The sequence below is a fragment of the Agelaius phoeniceus genome, chromosome 27, assembly GCF_051311805.1.
Source record: "Agelaius phoeniceus isolate bAgePho1 chromosome 27, bAgePho1.hap1, whole genome shotgun sequence".
Classification (NCBI taxonomy): Eukaryota; Metazoa; Chordata; class Aves; order Passeriformes; family Icteridae; genus Agelaius; species Agelaius phoeniceus.
This window is the reverse complement of record NC_135291.1, coordinates 173854-195000: the sequence shown is the minus strand read 5'-3', so window position 1 is coordinate 195000 and position 21147 is coordinate 173854. Positions and strand designations below refer to the sequence as shown.

Genomic DNA, 21147 nt, shown 5'->3' with positions numbered 1-21147 from the left:
TTCAACCCCAAAGTTGGTGTTGGAGCATTCCCGTCCCTTTAACCCCAAATTGCCAACCCTCCAACCCCAGTGTTGGAGCATTTCCAGCTCTTTAACCCCAAATTGCCAACCCTCCAACCCCAGTGTTGGAGCATTTCCAGCCCTTTAACCCCAAATTGACAACCCTCCAACCCCAAAGCTGGAGCATTCCCAGCCTTTTAACCCCAAATTTCCAATCCTTCAACCCCAAAGTTGGTGTTGGAGCATTTCCAGCCCTTTAACCCCAAATTGCCAATCTTCCAACCCCAAAGTTGGAGCATTTCCAGCCTTTTAACCCCAAATTTCCGCTCCTCCAACCCCAAAGTTGGAGCATTTCCAGCCCTTTAACCCCAAATTGCCAACCCTCCAACCCCAAAGTTGGAGCATTTCCAGCCCTTTAACCCCAAATTGCCAATCTTTCAACCCCAAAGTCGGTGTTGGAGCATTTCCAGCCTTTTAACCCCAAATTACCAACCCTCCAACCCCAAACTTGGAGCATTTCCAGCCTTTTAACCCCAAATTTCCAATCCTTCAACCCCAAAGTTGGAGCATTTCCAGCCTTTTAACCCCAAATTTCCAATCTTTCAACCCCAAAGTTGGAGCATTTCCAGCCCTTTAACCCCAAATTGACAACCCTCCAACCCCAAAGTTGGAGCATTTCCAGCCCTTTAACCCCAAATTGCCAACCCTCCAACCCCAAAGTTGGAGCATTTCCAGCCTTTTAACCCCAAATTGACAATCCTCCAACCCCAAAGTTGGAGCATTCCCGTCCCTTTAACCCCAAATTTCCAATCTTTCAACCCCAAAGTCGGTGTTGGAGCATTTCCAGCCTTTTAACCCCAAATTGCCAACCCTCCAACCCCAAAGTTGGTGTTGGAGCATTTCCAGCCTTTTAACCCCAAATTCCCACTCCTTCAACCTCCAATTTCCTGACTTTTCACCAAATTTCTGCTCCTTCAACAGCAGGGTTGGAGCATTTCCAGCCTTTTAACCCCAAATTTCCAATCCTTCAACACCGGGATTGGACCAAGTTTCCAGCCCTTTAACCCCAAATTCCCACTCCTTCAACTTCCAAATTTTCACCACTTTAACCCCAAATTTCCAATCCTCAACCCCAAAGTTGGTGTTGGAGCATTTCCAGCCTTTTAACCCCAAATTTCCAGTCCTTCAACCCCCAATTTCCTGACTTTTCACCAAATTTCTGCTCCTTCAACAGCGGGGTTGGACCAAGTTTCCAGCCCTTTAACCCCAAATTTCTGCTCCTTCAACACCAGTGTTGGAGCATTTCCAGCCCTTTAACCCCAAATTTCCAATCCCTCCAATCCCCAATTTTCAGCCTTTTAGCCCAAACTTCCCCCCTTTAACCCCCTGATTTTCACTCCTTTAACCCCAAATTCCCACTCCTTCAACTTCCAAATTTTCACTCCTTTAACCCCAAATTTCCAACCCCTCCAGTCCCCAATTTCCAGCCTTTTCACCCCAATTTCCACTCCTTTAACCCCAAATTTCCACCCCTTTTAAACGCCAGATTCTCCCCTCTCCGAGCCCTCAGCTCCAACTCCTTTAAACCCCCAATTTTCACCCTTTTAACCCCAAATTTCCCCTTCTCCCCCTCCCCACCTTGGGGCACTTTGCTGAAGACCTTTTCCATCTTCCTCATCACCACGTCCTGCAGGAAGCAATTCCTGAACTTCCTCCCCACGTCCACCGGGATCATCTCGGGCTCCTGGAATTTGATGTTCTCACACCTGGAAAATGGGGGGAAAAACAGGAAAATTGGGATTCGGCTGCTCCGAGGTGTCCTCTGGGCACTTCCTGCTGCCCCAAATATCCCAAACCGGCCCCAAATATCCCAAACCAGCCCCAAAATCCCCCAAATATCCCAAACCAGCCCCAAAATCCCCCAAATATCCCAAACCAGCCCCAAATATCCCAAACCAGCCCCCAAATCCCCCAAATATCCCAAACCAGCCCCAAAATCCCCCAAACCAGCCCCAAAATCCCCAAATATCCCAAACCAGCCCCAAATATCCCAAACCGGCCCCAAAATCCCCCAAATATCCAAAACCAGCCCCAAAATCCCCCAAATCAGCCCCAAAATCCCCCAAACCGGCCCCAAAATCCCCCAAATATCCCAAACCGGCCCCAAAATCCCCAAATATCCCAAACCAGCCCCAAAATCCCCCAAATATCCCAAACCAGCCCCAAATATCCCAAACCGGCCCCAAATATCCCACAAATCAGCCCCAAAATCCCCCAAATCCCCCAAATATCCCAAACCAGCCCCAAAATGCCCCAAATATCCCAAACCAGCCCCAAAATCCCCCAAACCAGCCCCAAAATGCCCCAAATATCCCAAACCGGCCCCAAATATCCCACAAATCAGCCCCAAAATCCCCCAAATCCCCCAAATATCCCAAACCAGCCCCAAAATGCCCCAAATATCCCAAACCGGCCCCAAAATCCCCCAAATATCCCAAGCCAGCCCCAAAATCCCAAAATCCCCCAAACCAGCCCCAAAATCCCCCAAATATCCCAAACCAGGCCCAAAATGTCCCAAATATCCCAAACCAGCCCCAAAATCCCCCAAATATCCAAAACCGGCCCCAAAATCCCCAAATATCCAAAAGCAGCCCCAAAATCCCCAAATATCCAAAATCAGCCCCAAAATCCCCCAAATCAGCCCCAAAATCCCCCAAATATCCCAAACCAGCCCCAAAATCCCCAAAATCCCCCAAACCAGCCCCAAAATCCCTGCCGGGGATGGGGACTCACCTGATGAAGGTGCCTTTGATGTCCTGGGAGATGACGAATGCAGAGAGGGGGGAAAAGAAAAAAGTGAAAATTTTAATGAGGATTTGGGTTGGTGGGATTCTGTTTTAACCCAAAATTGCCTCCAAAGGGGTGGATTTTGCCCCGTTTTAACCCAAAATCGGCTCCAAAGGGGCGGATTTTGCCCCGTTTTAACCCAAAACTGGCTGCAAAGGGGCGGATTTTGCCCTGCTTTAACCCAAAACCGGGGATCTTTTTATTTTAAAATTTATTAAATTTAATAATTTTATTAAATTGATTAAATTTAATAATAATTTTTTTAATTATTAAATTTATTAAATTTATTAAATTTTAACCCAAAATTGCCTCCCTGCAGCCCCGGCCTCGCTGATCAGGGCTCTCCCATCCCAATCCCAGTTCCCCCCAGTTTCCCCAGTCCCAGTTCCCCCAGTAACACCCCAGTCCATCCCAGTTCACCCCAGTTTATCCCAGTTCACCCCAGTCCATCCCAGTCCACCTCACCTTGAGCAGCTGCAGCGCCGCCTCCTCCAGTGCTGACCGCTGCCATTCCCCGGTCCCATTTCACCCCAGTTTACACCAGTAACCTCCCAGTAACACCCCAGTAACCCCAGTTTATCCCAGTAACCCCAGTTTATCCCATTAACATCCCAGTTCACCCCAGTAACCTCCCAATTTATCTCACCTTGAGCATCTGCAGCGCTGCCTCCTCCAGGGCGCTGAGGTTGCACTGCTGCCATTCCCCAGTCCCAGTCCCCCCAGTTTACACCAGTAACCTCCCAGTTTACTCCAGTTTACCCCAGTTTACCCCATTAACATCCCAGTTCACCCCAGTCCATCCCAGTTCACCTCACCTTGAGCAGCTGCAGCGCCGCCTCCTCCAGGGCGCTGAGGTTGCGTTGCTGCCATTCCCCGGTCCCAGTTCCCCCAGTTTCCCCCAGTTTACACCATTAACACCCCAGTTTATCCCAGTTTACTCCAGTTTATCCCAGTTTACCCCATTAACATCCCAGTTCACCCCAGTCCATCCCAGTCCACCCCACCTTGAGCAGCTGCAGCGCCGCCTCCTCCAGTGCTGACCGCTGCCATTCCCCGGTCCCAGTTCCCCAAGTTTACACCAGTAACCTCCCAGTAACACCCCAGTAACCCCAGTTTATCCCAGTTCACCCCAGTTTACACCATTAACATCCCAGTTCACCCCAGTAACCTCCCAATTTATCTCACCTTGAGCATCTGCAGCGCTGCCTCCTCCAGGGCGCTGAGGCTGCACCGCTGCCATTCCCCAGCCCCAGTTTATCCCAGTTTATCCCAGTTTACCCCAGTTTGTCCCACCTTGAGCAGCTGCAGCCCCTCCTGCCTCCCTGCAGCCTCAGCCTCGCTGATCAGGCGCTGCAGGGCCGCTCCCCTCTCCTCCAGGGTGCTGAGGTTGCGTTGCTGCCATTCCCCAGCCCCAGTTCCCCCCAGTTCACCCCAGTTTACCCCAGTTTATCCCAGTTTATCCCACCTTGAGCAGCTGCAGCCCCTCCTGCCTCCCTGCAGCCTCAGCCTCGCTGATCAGGCGCTGCAGGGCCGCTCCCCTCTCCTCCAGGGCGCTGAGGCTGCACCGCTGCCATTCCCCAGCCCCAGTTCACCCCAGTTTATCCCAGTTTACACCATTAACACCCCAGTTTGTCTCACCTTGAGCAGCTGCAGCCCCTCCTGCCTCCCTGCAGCCTCGGCCTCTGCAATCAGGCGCTGCAGGGCCGCTCCCCTCTCCTCCAGGGCGCTGAGGCTGCATTGCTGCCATTCCCCAGCCCCAGTTCACCCCAGTTTATCCCAGTTTACCCCAGTATCCTCACCTTGAGCAGCTGCAGCCCCTCCTGCCTCCCCGCAGCCTCAGCCTCTGCAATCAGGCGCTGCAGGGCCGCTCCCCTCTCCTCCAGGGCGCTGAGGTTGCGCTGCTGCCATTCCCCAGCCCCAGTTCCCCCAGTTTATCCCAGTTCATCCCAGTTTATCCCAGTTTATCTCACCTTGAGCAGCTGCAGCCCCTCCTGCCTCCCTGCAGCCTCAGCCTCGCTGATCAGGCGCTGCAGGGCCGCTCCCCTCTCCTCCAGGGCGCTGAGGTTGCATTGCTGCCATTCCCCAGCCCCAGTTCATCCCAGTTTACCCCAGTTTACCCCAGTTTGTCTCACCTTGAGCAGCTGCAGCCCCTCCTGCCTCCCTGCAGCCTCAGCATCCGCAATCAGGCGCTGCAGGGTCGCTCCCCTCTCCTCCAGGGCGCTGAGGCTGCGTTGCTGCCATTCCCCGGTCCCAGTTCCCCCAGTTTACACCAGTAACCTCCCAGTTTATCCCAGTTCACCCCAGTTTGTCTCACCTTGAGCAGCTGCAGCCCCTCCTGCCTCCCTGCAGCCTCAGCCTCTGCAATCAGGCGCTGCAGGGCCGCTCCCCTCTCCTCCAGGGCGCTGAGGTTGCGTTGCTGCCGCGCCTGCAGCGCCTGGTGCCGCTCCTGCAGCTGCCGCAGCAGCAGCAGCTGCTCCCCGGCCAGGAACTGCTGCAGCTCCTCGAAATCGGCCTCCAGCTCCTGCATCTCCGCCTGCATCTGCTCCTGAGGGGCACAGGGGAAAGGGTTCGGAGGTTTTGAGCGGTTTCCGGGCTTTTCGCCGCGGTTTTCTGCGTTGGAGTTGTGATTTACGGGGTTGGAGGGGTCATTTCGAGCCCTTTAGTGCCGAATTTCTGCTAATTTCACCCCAAATTTCCACCCCTTCAGCCCCCAGCTTCCGGCCTTTTCACCGAAATTCCAGCCCTTAAACCCAAAAGTTGGTGTTGGAGCAAAGATTTCCAGGCTTTTAACAGCAAATTTCCAGCCCTTGAACACCAAATTTCCAGCCCTTGAACACCAAATTTCCACCCCTTAAACCCAAAAGTTGGTGTTGGAGCAAAGATTTCCAGGCTTTTAACACCAAATTTCCAGCCCTTAAACCCAAAAGTTGGTGCTGGAGCAAGGATTTCCAGGCTTTTAACAGCAAATTTCTGTGTTGGAGCAAAGATTTCCAGCCCTTGAACCCCAAATTTCCAGCCCTTAAACCCAAAAATTGGTGCTGGAGCAAAGATTTCAAGCCCTTGAACCCCAAATTTCCAGCCCTTAAACCCAAAAGTTGGTGTTGGAGCAAAGATTTCAAGCCCTTCAACACCAAATTTCTGTGTTGGAGCAAAGATTTCCAGGATTTTAACAGCAAATTTATGAGTTGGAGCGGCAATTTCCAGCCCTTTAACCCCAAATTTCTGCTCCTTCAACCCCAAATTTCCACTCCTTTAACCCCAAATTTCCACTCCTTTAACCCCAAATTTCCACTCCTCCAATAACAATTTCCAACCTTTTAACCCCAAATTTCCTCTCCTTCCATAACAATTTCCAGCCTTTTACCCTTTAATGAAGAATTAAGAATTGAGAATGGAAGTTCAGAAGGGATAAAATGGGGCAGAAAATGGGATTTGAGTGCCCTGGTACTGGAAAGGGATAAAATGGGGCAGAAAATGAGATTTGAGTGTCCTGGGGCTGATTTTTGGGCTGGGAAGGGATAAAATGGTGCAGAAAATGAGGATTTGAGTGTCCTGGGGCTGTTTGGAAAGGGATAAAATGGTGCAGAAAATGGGATTTGAGTGCCCTGGCACTGGTTGGGAAGGGATAAAATGGGGCAGAAAATGAGGATTTCAGTGTCCTGGGGCTGTTTTTTGGGCTAGAAAGGGATAAAATGGTGCAGAAAATGAGGATTTGAGTGTCCTGGGGCTGATTTTTGGGCTAGAAAGGGATAAAATGGTGCAGAAAATGAGGATTTGAGTGTCCTGGGGCTGTTTGGAAAGGGATAAAATGGGGCAGAAAATGAGGATTTCAGTGTCCTGGCACTGGTTGGAAAGGGATAAAATGGTGCAGAAAATGAGATTTCAGTGCCCTGGGGCTGTTTGGAAAGGGATAAAATGGTGCAGAAAAGGGGATTTGAGTGTCCTGGGGCTGTTTTTTTGGGCTAGAAAGGGATAAAATGGTGCAGAAAATGAGGATTTGAGTGTCCTGGTGCTGTTTGGAAAGGGATAAAATGGTGCAGAAAAGGGGATTTGAGTGTCCTGGGGCTGCTTTTTGGGCTGGGAAGGGACGGATCCGTGCAGAGCTCACCCTGAGCAGGGAGATTTTCTCCTCCTCGCTGGATTTCTGCTTCAGCACCGCCTCCAGCTGCCTCCGCAGGGGCTCCAGGTGGCTCTGGAGCTTGGTCTGAGGGAGGGGAGGGGGCTCAGCCTGGGCAGATCCGGGGATTCTGACCCCCAAAATCCCCAAAAACCCCCAAAAACGCCCCAAAAACCCCAAATCTCCAAACCCTCCAAACGCCCCAAACTCCCCCAAATTCCCCCCGAGCCCCCTCAAACCCTATTAAAACCTCCCCAAAACCCCCCCAAAACCTTCCCAAACCCCATTTAAAACCCCAAAATCCCCCCCAAAACTCCCCAAATTCCCGCCCTGCAGTCCTACAGCGCCGCGTCGAGCGGCACCGCGCCTAAACTGCCAAAAAACCTCAAAGAAACTCCCAAAAAGCCCCAAAATAACCCAAAAATCCCCCAAATTCTCCTGCACCTTGCACTCCTGCAGGGCCTCGTCCAGCGGCAGCACTGGGCTGTGCTCCCTGCACCCCATAAAAGCCCCAAATTTCCCCAAATTTGCCCATTTTCCCCACACCTTGCACTCCTGCAGGGCCTCGTCCAGCGGCAGCGCTGGGCTGGGCTCCCTACACCCCAAACCCCATAAAAACCCCAAATTTCCCCAAATTCTCCCCACACCTTGCACTCCTGCAGGGCCTCGTCCAGGGGCAGCATGCTGTGCTCCCTACACCCCAAACCCCATAAAAACCCCAAATTTCCCCAAATTTGCCCATTTTCCCCTGCACCTTGCACTCCTGCAGGGCCTCGTCCAGGGGCAGCACTGTGCTGTGCTCCCTGCACCCCAAACCCCAATAAAACCCCCAAATTTCCCCAAATCTCCCCATTTTGCTGCACCTTGCACTCCTGCAGGGCCTCGTCCAGGGGCAGCACGCTGTGCTGCTTGTGCCCCCGTGCCTCCCTGCACACCATATACACCCCAAACCCCATAAAAACCCCAAATCTCCCCAAATCTCCCCATTTTCCCCATACCTTGCACTCCTGCAGGGCCTCGTCCAGCGGCAGCACTGGGCTGTGCTCCCTACACCCCAAACCCCCCAAAAACCCCAAATTTGCCCATTTTCCCGCGTACCTTGCACTCCTGCAGGGCCTTGTCCAGCAGCAGCACTGGGCTGTGCTCCCTACACCCCAAACCCCATAAAAACCCCCAAATTTCCCCAAATTTCCCCAAATTCTCCCCACACCTTGCACTCCTGCAGGGCCTCGTCCAGGGGCAGCACTGGGCTGTGCTCCCTACACCCCAAACCCCATAAAAACCCCAATAAAAACCCCAAATCTCCCCATTTTCCCCACACCTTGCACTCCTGCAGGGCCTCGTCCAGGGGCAGCACGCTGTGCTGTGCTCCCTACACCCCAAACCAACCCTGAACCCCCATAAAACCCCCAAATTTCCCCAAATTTGCCCATTTTGCTGCACCTTGCACTCCTGCAGGGCCTCGTCCAGGGGCAGCACTGGGCTGTGCTGTGCTCCCTACACCCCAAACCCCATAAAAACCCCAAATCTCCCCATTTTCCCCACACCTTGCACTCCTGCAGGGCCTCGTCGAGGGGCAGCACGCTGTGCTGTGCTCCCTACACCCCAAACCCCATAAAACCCCAATAAAAACCCCAAATCTCCCCATTTTCCCCCACACCTTGCACTCCTGCAGGGCCTCGTCCAGGGGCAGCACGCTGTGCTGTTTGTGCCCCCTTGCCTCCCTGCACACCACGCAGATCGGGGCCAGGTCCTGCTCGCAGAAAAGCTTCAGCGGCTCCCGGTGCTTGGGGCACAGCTCGGGGGGGCCGCCGGGGGCGCCGCAGGGCTCGGGCCCGGTGCTGCCGGTGCTGCCGGTGCCGGTGCCGGGGGCGGGCCCCGGGTGCAGCTGGCGGATGATGTGCACCATGTTGGCCAGCTGCAGGTTGGGCCGGAAGCTGCGCTGCGAGAAGGATTTGCGGCACTGCGGGCAGGTGAAGGCCGCGGGGCCTTCCTCCTCCTCCTCCTCGTCATCGTCATCATCGTCATCCTCATCCTCCTCCTCGTCTTCGTCCTCCGCCTCCTCCTCCTCCTCCTCCACGTCCGCCTCCATCACGTCCTCGTCGTAGCCCAGGTAGAGGCCGCTCCCCTCGGCGCCCCCGGCCCACGCTGCGCCGCCTTCATCATCCTCCTCCTCCTCCTCCTCCTCCTCAGCGGGGTCTCCCCACAGCTCGCCTTCCTCCTCTTCCTCTTCCTCCTCATCTTCCTCCCACATATCGTCATCCTCCTCCTCCTCCACGCCGTCCTCCTCCTCCTCCTCCTGCTCTACATCCAGCTCGTCTTCCTCCAGCTCTTCCTCCTCCTCTTCCTCCTCCTCCTCTTCCTCCTCGCCGAGCTCGGAGCGCTCCGGGCCGGGCTCGGTTGCGCCGCCGCCGCCGCCGCGGGCCCAGAGTCGGGAGATGCAGCCGCGGCAGAAATTGTGCCCGCAGCCGATGGACACTGGGTCGGCGAAGTAGTCGAGGCAGATGGCGCAGATCGCCTCCTCCTGCAGCGTCTCCACCGGGTCCGGCCGCAGGGAACCGGGGCCGCCCAGCGCCAACGGCGCCGCCATTCCCGTGGGGCGCCTTCCTCCTCCTCCTTCTCCTCTCCTCCCTCTCTTCTTCCTCCTCCTCCTCCTCCTCCTCCACCCGGCTCAGCCCCCCCGGCCCGGGCCAGGCCTCACCTGGCCCCTCTAGGCCTCACCGGGCCCCGCTAGGCCTCACCGGGCCTCCCCGCCGCGGTCCCCCCGCGCTCTCACGGTGCTGGAGGAGCCGCTTGGTGCCCGCTGGGTGCTCGTCGGGTCCCGCTCGGTTCCTCTCGGGTCTCCCCGGTTCCCTCCGGTTCCTCCCGGGCCGCGCTCGCCCGGCAGCGGCTCCGCCACAGACGGGAAAGGCGGTGGAACTTCCGCCTTCCGGCTCAGACCACGCCTCTTCCGCTCAATATGACCGGAAGTGGCTCCCGTTGCCGGAGTTTGTCTAGCCACGCGACTCGTTGTTATTGGAGGACTGGGAGTGGAACCGGAAGCGGGGCAATACCGGCTTTCCGCGCCCCCAGCGCGGTCCCGGTCTCCGGTTCCTGTCTGGGTCCTGGTTCCGGTCCGGGTCCCCCCGGCCGCGTTCGCCTGGCGGTGGCTCTGCTACAGACGGGGAAGGCCGCGGAACTTCCGCTTTCCGGTTGAGGCACCGCCTATTCCGCCCAGCGTGACCGGAAGTTCCGGAAGTGAATCCGGTTGCCGAGCAACACCGGAAATTTTGGCCGCTCCACTTCCTCTGGGGTTTGTCCAACCACTCAACTCGTTGGTCTTGGAGGACTGGGGGCGGTGTCAGCGCCGCGGGGTTGAGGGCGGAGCCGGGGGCGGGACATTGGCACCTTTCCCCGCCCCCAGCGCAGCCCGGGGCGCTCCGAGCCCCCCGGTCCCGGTCCCGGTTCCTGTCCCGGTCCGGGTCTCTCTCAGGTATTCTTTCCCTTTTTACCCAAAATCTCCCATTTTCCCCGCGGTTTTCCCGGTCCCGCTCAGGTATTTTAGCCCTTTTTACCCAAAATCTCCCATTTTCCCCGCTGTTTTCCCGGTCCCGGTCCCTGTCCCGGGTCTCTTTGGGTATTTTTTCCCTTTTTACCCAAAATCTCCCATTTTCGCCGCGGTTTTCCCTCCCGGCGCGGCGGCCGAGGCACAGCGTTTCTGTAGTGTAGTGGTTATCACGTTCGCCTCACACGCGAAAGGTCCCCGGTTCGAAACCGGGCAGAAACACTCCCCTTTTCCTTCCCGTCTCTTTTTTCCCCCTCTTTTTTCCCTTTTTCCCTTATTTTTACCCCTCATTCCGGCACTTTCAGCTCATCTGAGCCCTTCTCCCCATTTTTCTTTGTGTAATTTTGAATCTCGGCTCTTCTTCCCTCCCTGCCTTCTCCAGCCAAACTTTCCTTCATCATCCCCAAATATCCAGCACCCCTCACACCCTCCTCCTCCTCCTCCTCTTCATCCCCAGCTCCCAGCACCCACAGGGGAGGAAGCACACCCTCCTCATCCTCTTCTTATCCCAAATATCCAGCACCCCTCACAGCCTCCTCCTCCTCATCCCCAATATCCATCATCCCTCACCTCCTTCTCCTCTTCCTCCCCAGTACGCGGGGTCCCCGAGGGAGGAAGCACACCCTCCTCTTCTTCATCCCCAGCTCTCAGTGCATCCTCCTCTCCTTCACCCCAAATCCCCATCATCCCTGACACCCTCCTCTCCTTCATCCCCAGCTCCCAGTGCATCCTCCTCCTCCTCCTCCTCCGCAATATCCAGGGTCCCCGAGGGAGGAAGCACACCCTCCTCCTCCTCATCCTCCTCATCCCCAATATCCCTCATCCCTCACATCCTCCTCTCTCCATCCCCAGCTCCCAAAACTCGAAGGCCGGAGGAAGCGCACCTTCCTCCTCCTCCCCAGCACCCCGAGGGAGGAAGCACACCCTCCTCCTCCTCGCCGCTCCCATGGCGGTTCCCAGCCCCGCCGAGCAGCTCCGCGCCGCCGCCTCGTGCCCGGTGTGCCTGGAGCTCTTCCGCGACCCCGTCTCGCTGCGCTGCGGCCACAACTTCTGCCGGGGCTGCGTGGAGCGCTGCGGGCCGGGCCCCGGGGCGGCGGCGGCGGCGGCGGCGGGGCCGCTCTGCTGCCCGCAGTGCCGGGACGCGGCCCCGGGCGGGAGCAGCCTGAGACCCAGCCGGGAGCTCGGGCACATCGCGGGCATCGCCCGGGAGCTGCTGCCGGGGCTGCTCCAGGCGGCGCCGCCGGTGGCGCCGGGGGGCGGCTCCGTGTGCGGGCGGCACCGGGAGCCGCTGCGGCTCTTCTGCCGCGAGGAGCGGGCGCTGCTGTGCCCCGAGTGCGCGTGGGAGCACCGGGAGCGGCACCGGGAGCAGCAGCGGGAGCAGCACCGGGAGCAGCACCGGGAGCAGCAGCGGGAGCAGCAGCGGGAGCAGCACCGGGAGCACCAAGTGGTGCCCGCCGAGGAGGCGGCGCGGGAGTACCGGGTGAGAGCCCTGGGGACACTCGGGATGGGGACAGGGACAGCCGGACAATGGGGACAGACAGGGGATGGGGACACCGGGAGTACCGGGTGAGAGCCTGGGGACAGCCAGGGGGTGGTGACATCCTGGGAGTGGTGACACCTGGACAATGGTGACACTCAGGGGATGGGGACATCCCTGACAGTGCCACTCTGGGGATGGGGACACCCGGACAATGGGGACAGACAGGGGACGGGGACACCCAGGGGATGGGGACAGCCAGGGGGTGGTGGCATCCTGGGAATGGTGGCACCCAGGGGATGGGGACACCCAGACAATGGTGACACCCAGGGGGTGCTGACATCCGAGTTGAGACCACCGTGAGTGGGGAAAACCTCCTCGGTCCCCGTGGGTTTGGATTTGAGGTGATTTCAGTGCCCAGAGTGGGTGGAAGCGCCTCAAAATGCTTCTCTTTGGGGGTGGTTTTTAATCTGGTGGTGTTTTAAACCCCTTTGGTGGTGTTTTAAACCCCTTTGGTGGTGTTCTTACTCTGATCTCAATGTCTTTGCTGCTTCTTTAGTTTCAAATAAACACAAACTATTTTTTGTTGAGCTGCAGCTCGTTTAGAAACCTCTTTTCTGCTCCTTTTCTCCTGCCAAAAAAGACTTCTGGAGAATTCTCTATAAACTTAAAGAAGTCATAAACGGGCGCAACGTTTTGTCTACAATTATGTCTAAAACGTTCTTGTAAACATAAACCCCTGAAAAATCGGCCTGGGGTTTTTAAAGACGGTGATTTTTATCCCAGAACCCAAATTTCTGGAGGCCAGGAGTGTTTTTTTTTTTTTGGGGGGGGGAAAATTTCTCTTATCTGGGGCTCCCAGCCCTCCCTGTACGTGGGGCTGGCTCCGGCTCAGCTCCTCGCTCCTTCTTGGAAAATAATAAAAAAATAATAAAAATAAAATTAAAAAAAAAAAAAAATCAGCATCTCCCATCTCAGACGAGGGATAGAGCAAATTTTGGTGGGAAAAACGGGTTTTTCTCAGCCCCTCCGAGTTCACTTTTTATTTCCCTGCAGGAGCAGATCCAGAGCTGCCTCCAGGCTTTGAAGGAGGAGAGAGAAAAATTCCTGGAAAGCCAAAAATCCGGAGCTTGGAGGAGTCTGCACCTGGTGGGAGCAGCTTGGGGGCTTGGTTGGATCTGGGCTTTGCGTCTCTCCCTCGGCCCCAGCGCTGTTTTGAGGCCAAACCTCCCGAATTTGGCTCGTGGAGCGTTGGTTTTATCAGCTGGGGTTCAGCCAGGGCTGCGGCAGGGAGATAACGAGGGGAGGGAGGTGTCGGGAAAATAAACCCACAAACAGCAGGGGTTTGTGCCCAAAAAGGAGAGAGGGAAATAAATTAACCCACAAACAGCAGAGGTTTGTGCCCAAAAAGGAGGCAGAGAAATTAATCCCCAAATATCAGAGGTTTGTACCCAAAAAGGAGACAGAGAAATTAACCCACAAACAGCAGAGGTTTTTGCCCAGAAAGGAGACAAAGAAATTAACCCACAAACAGCAGAGGTTTTTGCCCAGAAAGGAGACAGAGAAGACAGAGAAGTCCTCTCTTTTCTGGCTTTATTCAAGTAAAGGGAGAGGCCATGGGGCATTCCCTGGGCTCTCTCGGATTTTTGGAGGACGCAGCCTCCGTTTTACCCCGATTTCCCTCTCTTTCCCCCCATTTCTGAGGCACCTGAGAGGTCCCCAAGGGAGCCTCCCCGCATCCTTTCATTCTGAGTTGTTCCCATCCCAAACCCCGAGCGCTCCATCCCATGCGCGTCTCCTCCCCGCATCCTTTCATTCTGAGTCCATCCCTTCCCGAACCCCAAGCGCTCCATCCCAATCCCTGCACCATTTCATTGAGTCCATCCCTTTCCCAAACCCCAAGCGCTCCATCCCAATCCACATTTCCTCCCGCACCATTTCATTGAGTCCATCCATTCCCAAACCCCGAGCGCTCCATCCCAATCCCCATTTCCTCCTCTCATCCTTTCATTGAGCCCATCCATTCCCAAACCCCAAGCGCTCCATCCCATCCACGTCTCCTCCCTGCACCATTTCATTGAGTTCGCTCATTCCCAAACCCCGAGCACTCCATCCCAATCCCCATTTCCTCCTCCCCTGCACCATTTCATTGAGCCCATCCCTTCCCAAACCCCGAGCACTCCATCCCAATCCCCATTTCCTCCTCCCCTGCACCATTTCATTGAGTCCATCCATTCCCAAACCCCAGGCACTCAATCCCAATCCCCATTTCCTCCTCCCCTGCACCATTTCATTGAGCCCATCCCTTCCCAAACCCCAAGCGCTCCATCCCAATCCCCATTTCCTCCTTCTCCCGCACCATTTCATTGAGTCCCTCCATTCCCAAACCCCAAGCGCTCCATCCCAATCCCCATTTCCTCCTCTCATCCTTTCATTGAGTTCCTCCATTCCCAAACCCCAAGCGCTCAATCCCAATCCCCATTTCCTCCTCCCTGCACCATTTCATTGAGTTCGCTCATTCCCAAACCCCAAACCCCATCCCAATCCCCATTTCCTCCCCTCATCCTTTCATTGAGCCCATCCATTCCCAAACCCCAAGCGCTCCATCCCAATCCCCATTTCCTCCTGCTCCCCTGCACCATTTCATTGAGTTCATTCCCTTTCCCAAACCCCAAGCGCTCCATCCCAATCCCCATTTCCTCCTCCCCTGCACCATTTCATTGAGTTCATTCCCTTTCCCAAACCCCAAGCGCTCCATCCCAATCCCCATTTCCTCCTCCCCTGCACCATTTCATTGAGCCCCCTCATTCCCAAACCCCAAGCGCTCCATCCCAATCCCCATTTCCTCCCCATCCCAGGCCCGTGCGCGGGGCGAGGGGCAGCGGCTGGCGCGGGAGCTGCAGGGGCTGCGGCGCTGCCTGGAGGAGCAGCAGCGGCGCCTGCGGGCGCAGCTCGGGGCCCTGGAGGCCGCCCTGGCCCGCGCCCGGCGCCGCGCCCTGGCCCAGGTCTCGGAGGAGCTGTCGCGGGTGGAGACGCTGGCCTGGGAGATGGAGGGGAGGCTCCAGCAGCCGCCGGGACGGTTCCTGCAGGTGCGGAGAGGAACGGAGGAGACTCGGAATGGGAAATTCAGCACCCTTGGGAGCTGCCCCGGGGCCCGGGCGGGACAGAGCGGGGACGGGACAGGGACGGGGATTGGGTGGGGATGGGGATGGATCCACTAAGATACCCCAAAATCGCCCCAAAAGCCCCCAAAATCCTCCAAAAAGCCCCCACATAAAGCCCCCAAAAGCCCCCAAATAAAGCCCCGAAAATCCCCAAATAATTACCCCAAAATCCCCAAATAAATGCCCCAAAATCCCCCAAAAAGTCCCCAAATAAAGCCCCCAAAATCCCCAAATAAGTGCCCAAAAATCCCCAAATAAATACCTCAAAATCCCCAAAAAGCCCCCAAATAAAGCCCCCAAAATCCCCACATAAAGCCCCCAAAATCCCCCCCAAAAGCCCCCAAATAAAGCCCCGAAAATCCCCAAATAAATGCCCCAAAACCCCCCCAAAAGCCCCCAAATAAAGCCCCCAAAAAAACCCAAATAAAGCCCCAAAAAGCCCCCAAAAAGCCCCCAAATAAAGCCCCCAAAATCCCCACATAAAGCCCCCAAAATCCCCCCCAAAAGCCCCCAAATAAAGCCCCGAAAATCCCCAAATAAATGCCCCAAAATCCCCCCAAAAGCCCCCAAATAAAGCCCCCAAAAAAACCCAAATAAAGCCCCAAAAAGCCCCCAAAAAGCCCCCAAATAAAGCCCCCAAAATCCCCACATAAAGCCCCCAAAATCCCCGCAAAAAGCCCCCAAATAAAGCCCCCCAAAAGCCACAAAAAGCCCTCAAATAAAGCCCCAAAATCCCTCAAAAAGCCCCCAAATAAAGCCCCCAAAATCCCCAAATAAATACCCCCAAATCCCCCCAAAAGCCCCCAAATAAATACCCCAAAATCCCCCAAAATCCCCCAAAAAGCCCCCAAATAAAGCCCCGAAAATCCCCAAATAAATACCTCAAAATCCCCAAATAATTACCCCAAAATCACCCCAAAAGCCCCCAAATAAATGCCCCAAAATCCCCAAATAAGTACCTCAAAATCCCCCAAAAAGCCCCCCAAATAAAGCCCCTGAAAAGCCCCCAAATAAAGCCCCCAAAATCCCCAAAAAGCCCCCAAATAAATCCCCCAAAATCCCCAAATAAATACCTCAAAATCCCCCAAAAGGCCCCCAAATAAAGCCCCCCAAAAAATCCCCCAAAATCCCCCCAAAAAGCCCCCAAATAAAGCCCCCAAAATCCCCAAATAAATGCCCCAAAATCTACCCAAAAAATCCCCCCAAAAATCTGCAAGAAATCCCCCCAAAAAACACCCAAAATCTACCCAAAAAAATCCCCCCCAAAATTCCACAAGAATTCCCCTTCCCCCAAAAATCCCCAAACCCCCCCCCAAAACCCTCCCCAAAAAACCCCACCAAAAAAACCCCAAAAATCACTGAAAAATCACCAAAAAATCACAAAAAAATAACCATAAAAATCACTAAAAATCACTGAAAAAGCACCAAAAAATCACTGAAAAATCACCGAAAAAATCAAAAATCTCCAAAACCCACCCATCTCTCACCATCTCCTCTCTCCTCCCACCTTCAGGACATCCAACAGCTCCTGGACAGGTGAGGCAGCTCCGGGTGAGATTCCCTCCAATTCCCACCCAAATTCCCTCCAATTCCCACCCAAATTCCCTCCAATTCCCTCCAATTCCCACCCAAATTCCCTCCAATTCCCACTGCTCTGCTCCGGGCTTGGGAATTCGGGGCCGGGGGGAAGGAAACTGCCCAGGAAGGGCAGGGAAAACATTTTATTTAATATTTTATTTAGTATCTTTATTTAATATTTTATTTTCTATTTTATTTACTATTTTATTTAATATATTATTTATATTATTCAATATATTATTTAATATTTTATTTTATATTTAACTTAATATTTAATTTTATATTTAATTCTATATTTAATTTAATATTTATTGCTCCTGGGAGAACATTTAATGAGAATAAAATGAATCATCGGACTGGGGGGTTTTACCATTTTTTTTCCCCCTCTTTTTCCCCTTTTTTGATCCTGCCCCCCCCTCCCTTTTTTGGCCCGGTTTTCCCCTTTTTTGGCCCGTTTTTCCCCTTTTTTTTTGTCCCTTTTTTGGCCTGTTTTTCCCCTTTTTTTCCCCCTTTTTTTGGCCCGTTTTTTCCCCTTTTTTTGCCCTTTTTTTTGGCCTGTTTTTTCCCCTTTTTTGGCCCGTTTTTCCCTTTTTTTGCCCCGCTTTTTGGCCCGTTTTTTCCCTTTTTGCCCCCTTTTTTCCCCTTTTTTGACCCTTTCCCCCCCTCCCTTTTTTGACCCATTTTTTCCCCCCCTTTTTTGGCCCGTTTTGCCCCTTTTTTGCCCCTTTTTTGCCCCGTTTTTTCCCTTTTTTCCCCCTTTTTTGGCCCATTTTTTCCCTTTTTTTTCCCTTTTTTGGCCCGTTTTTTTTGCCCTTTTTTGGCCCATTTTTCCCCCTTTTTGCCCCGTTTTTTCCCATTTTTTCCCCCTTTTTTTTGCCCCGTTTTTTCCTATTTTTCCCTTTTTTTCCCCCCTTTTTTCCCCCTTTTTTGCCCCATTTTTCCCATTTTTTCGCCCCGTTTTTTCCCATTTTTCCCCTTTTTTCCCCCTTTTTTTCTCCCCGTTTTTTCCCCATTTTTGCCCCATTTTTTCCTGCTTTTCCCCTTTTTTCCCCCTTTTTTGCCCCGTTTTTCCCCCCATTTTCGCCCCGTTTTTTCCCATTTTCCCCCCGTTTTCCCCATTTTCGCCCCGTTTTTTCCCATTTTCCCCATTTTCGCCCCATTTTTTCCCATTTTCCCCCATTTTCCCCCCGTTTTTCCCGTTTTCCCCCATTTTCGCCCCGTTTTTTCCCATTTTCCCCATTTTCGCCCCGTTTTTCCCCATTTTCCCCCCGTTTTTTCCCATTTCCCCCATTTTCGCCCCGTTTTTTCCCGTTTTCCCCCATTTTCCCCCGTTTTTTCCCATTTTTCCCCATTTCCGCCCCGTTTTTCCCATTTTTCCCCATTTTCCCCCCGTTTTTTCCCGTTTTCCCCATTTTCCCCCCGTTTTTCCCATTTTCCCCCATTTTCACCCCGTTTTTCCCATTTTCCCCCGTTTCCGCCCCATTTTCTGGCAGCTGTGAGTCGATGCGGTTCCAGCCCCCGGCCGAGCTCTCCCCCGAGCTGCAGAGGAGCCTGGAGGATTTTGTGCAGAGCAGCGTCCTGGTGAGGGGCGCCTTGAGGAGGTGCCAAGGTGGGCCTGGGTGGGGAAATCCAGGAGGGATGGGGCCAAATCTGGCAAAAACGGGGCCATTTTGTGGGGTTCCTGGCAAAAATGGGGTTATTTTGTGAAATTCCTGGAAAAAACGGGGCCATTTTCTGGGATTCCTGGCAAAAACGGGGCCATTTTGTGGGATTCCTGTAAAAAACGGGGCCATTTTGTGGGATTCCTGTAAAAAACGGGGCCATTTTGTGAAATTCCTGACAAAAACGGGGCCATTTTGTGAAATTCCTGACAAAAACGGGGTTATTTTCTGAAATTCCTGGCAAAAACGGGGCCATTTTGTGAAATTCCTGGCACAAACGGGGTTATTTTTTTGGGATATCTGGCAAAAACGGGGCCATTTTGTGAAATTCCTGGCACAAACGGGGCCATTTTGTGGGGTTCCTGGCACAAACGGGGCCATTTTGTGAAATTCCTGTAAAAAACGGGGCCATTTTGTGGGGTTCCTGGCAAAAACGGGGTTATTTTTTTGGGATATCTGGCAGAAATTGGGTTATTTTGTGGGATTCCTGGCAAAAATGGGGTTATTTTGTGGGGTTCCTGGGAGAAACTGGGTTATTTTTTTGGGATATCTGGCAGAAATTGGGTTATTTTTTGGGATATCTGGCAGAAATTGGGTTATTTTGTGGGATTCCTGGGAGAAACGGGGATATTTTGTGGGATTCACCACAAATGGGGTTATTTTGTGGGATTCCTGGCAAAAATTGGGTAATTTTGTGGGATACCTGACAGAAATGGGGATATTTTATGGAATTCACCACAAATGGGGTTATTTTGTGGGATATCTGGCAGAAATTGGGTTATTTTGTGAGATTCCTGGCAAAAATTGGGTATTTTGTGGGATACCTAACAGAAACGGGTTTTTTTGTGAAATTCCTGGCAAAAATGGGGGCTTTTTTGTGAAATTCCTGGCAGAAATTGGGTTATTTTGTGGGATTCCCCACAAATGGGGTATTTTGTGGGATACTTAACAGAAACAGGTTTTTTTGTGGGATACCTGACAAAAATGGGGTAATTTTGTGGGATTCCTGGCAAAAATTGGTTTATTTTGTCAGAAATTGGGTTGTTTTTTTTTTGGAGGGGGGGATATCCAGGTTCTGTTCACCTGAGGTTTTCCCTGAGGTTTTTCCCTGGGTTCCAAACCCAGCCGGGAATTGCAGAGGAAGGGAAAATCCAGCCCAAATCAGAATTTTGGGGGCGGCCTGGTGGGAAAATGGAACCCCAGAGATCAGAAAAGCCAGGGAAGGGAGCAGAGAGGGGATAAATCCCTGAATCCTGGGGATGAGGCGCCGGGGGCTCCATCCCAGGGCACAAAGGTGATTTTTGACCCCAAATCCCTGAATTCTCTCTCCCCAGACAGCCTCATGTTCCTGCTGCAGGAGCCGGGTGAGTTTGGGGCAGGAAATTCGGGGTTTGGGTCTGGATTTGGATTCCCCAGAATATCCCAAAAAGAGAATTTTCCCTCCCTTTCCCTGCCCGGGAATTCCGCGCTGTGGGACGGGATGGGGCCGGGAGGGATTTCCAGGGAGTTTGATCCCAATCCTGCCCCGTCCTGCCTGTGCTGGGGGCGCAGGAAGGAGGTGAGGAATCTTTTAGAAGGATTATTGTTGTTATTATTATTATTATTATTATTATTATTATTATTATTATTATTATTATTATTATTATTATTATTATTTAGAATACAATAGAATAGAATTTATATTATATATAATAATTTAATAATATTATAAATATATAATATAATATAATATAATATAATATAATATAATATAATATAATATAATATAATATAATATAATATAATATAATGTAATATAATGTAATGTAATGTAATGTAATGTAAGGGATATTTCCCCTTTTTCAGAAGAGCATTTTTCAGAAGGAGATTTTGCAGTGGATTTTTCCCCATTTTTCCGGGCATTTTTGGGGGGATTTTCCCCCCTTTTTAAGGAGATTTTTCAGGGCATTTTTCAGGGGATTTCCCCGTTTTTCAGAGGATTTTTCAGGGCATTTTTCAGGGGATTTCCCCGTTTTTCAGAGGATTTTTCAGGGCATTTTCAGGGGGATTCCCCCCTTTTTCAGAAGGGCATTTTTCAGGGAATTTTTGGGGGATTTTCCCCCTTTTTTAAGGAGATTTTTCAGGGCATTTTTCGGGGGATTTCCCCCTTTTTCAGAAGGGCATTTTTCAGGGAATTTTTAAGGCATTTTTCAGGGGATTTCCCCCCTTTTCAGAAGGGTATTTTTCAGGGGATTTTCCCCCTTTTTTAAGGAGATTTTTCAGGGCATTTTTCAGGGAATTTTTAAGGCATTTTCCAGGGGATTTCCCCCTTTTTCAGAAGGGCATTTTCCAGGGAATTTTTAAGGGCATTTCCAGGGGATTTCCCCCTTTTTCAGAAGGGCATTTTTCAGGGAATTTTCGGGGGATTTTCCCCCTTTTTAAGGAGATTTTTCAGGGCATTTTCAGGGAATTTTTAAGGGCATTTTCAGGGGATTTCCCCCTTTTTCAGAAGGGCATTTTCCAGGGAATTTTTAAGGCATTTTTCAGGGCATTTTCCAGGGAATTTTTAAGGCATTTTTCAGGGGGATTTGCCCCTTTTTCAGAAGGGCATTTTTCAGGGAATTTTTGGGGGATTTTCCTCCCTTTTTAAGGAGATTTTCCAGGGAATTTTTAAGGCATTTTTCAGGGAATTTTTAAGGGCATTTTTCAGGGGATTTCCCCCTTTTTCAGAAGGGCATTTTTCAGGGAATTTTTGGGGGATTTCCCCCCCATTTTAAGGA

At 52.7% G+C, this 21147-nt stretch overlaps 2 protein-coding genes and 1 non-coding gene across 11 annotated transcripts in view; 2 read left to right on the top strand and 1 right to left on the bottom strand.

Moving 5' to 3' along the window:
- The window catches only part of TRIM41 (tripartite motif containing 41), an 11371-nt gene extending 1119 nt beyond the window's left edge, over positions 1 to 10252 (bottom strand). For 2 of the 4 annotated variants that reach the window (XM_077191009.1, XM_077191010.1), the window contains exons 1-5: positions 8625 to 10252; positions 6956 to 7051; positions 5162 to 5392; positions 2794 to 2816; positions 1639 to 1766 (exon numbers count right to left, since the gene is read on the bottom strand). In XM_077191009.1, the coding sequence (XP_077047124.1) occupies positions 1639 to 1766; positions 2794 to 2816; positions 5162 to 5392; positions 6956 to 7051; positions 8625 to 9554 (1408 nt within the window). In that variant the 5' untranslated portion in view covers positions 9555 to 10252. Of the gene's footprint in view, positions 1 to 1638; positions 1767 to 2793; positions 2817 to 5161; positions 5393 to 6955; positions 7052 to 7827; positions 7888 to 8624 lie in introns of all 4 variants that reach the window. The other 2 variants (XM_077191011.1, XM_077191012.1) reach the window with 2 other exon arrangements.
- The window catches only part of LOC129133929 (E3 ubiquitin-protein ligase TRIM11-like), a 61350-nt gene that overhangs the window by 37851 nt on the left and 2352 nt on the right, over positions 1 to 21147 (top strand). Inside the window, exons 1-8 of one of the 6 annotated variants that reach the window (XM_077191017.1) lie at positions 10388 to 10436; positions 11226 to 11295; positions 11431 to 11988; positions 13042 to 13140; positions 14844 to 15074; positions 16663 to 16685; positions 18221 to 18336; positions 19723 to 19752. In XM_077191017.1, the coding sequence (XP_077047132.1) occupies positions 11455 to 11988; positions 13042 to 13140; positions 14844 to 15074; positions 16663 to 16685; positions 18221 to 18336; positions 19723 to 19752 (1033 nt within the window). In that variant the 5' untranslated portion in view covers positions 10388 to 10436; positions 11226 to 11295; positions 11431 to 11454. Of the gene's footprint in view, positions 1 to 10387; positions 10437 to 11225; positions 11299 to 11360; positions 11989 to 13041; positions 13141 to 14843; positions 15075 to 16662; positions 16686 to 18220; positions 18337 to 19722; positions 19753 to 21147 lie in introns of those variants that run through there. The other 5 variants (XM_077191020.1, XM_077191021.1, XM_077191018.1 and 2 more) reach the window with 5 other exon arrangements.
- Positions 10658 to 10730, top strand: TRNAV-CAC (transfer RNA valine (anticodon CAC)). Its single transcript has one exon. It is a non-coding gene; the product is annotated as a tRNA-Val (tRNA).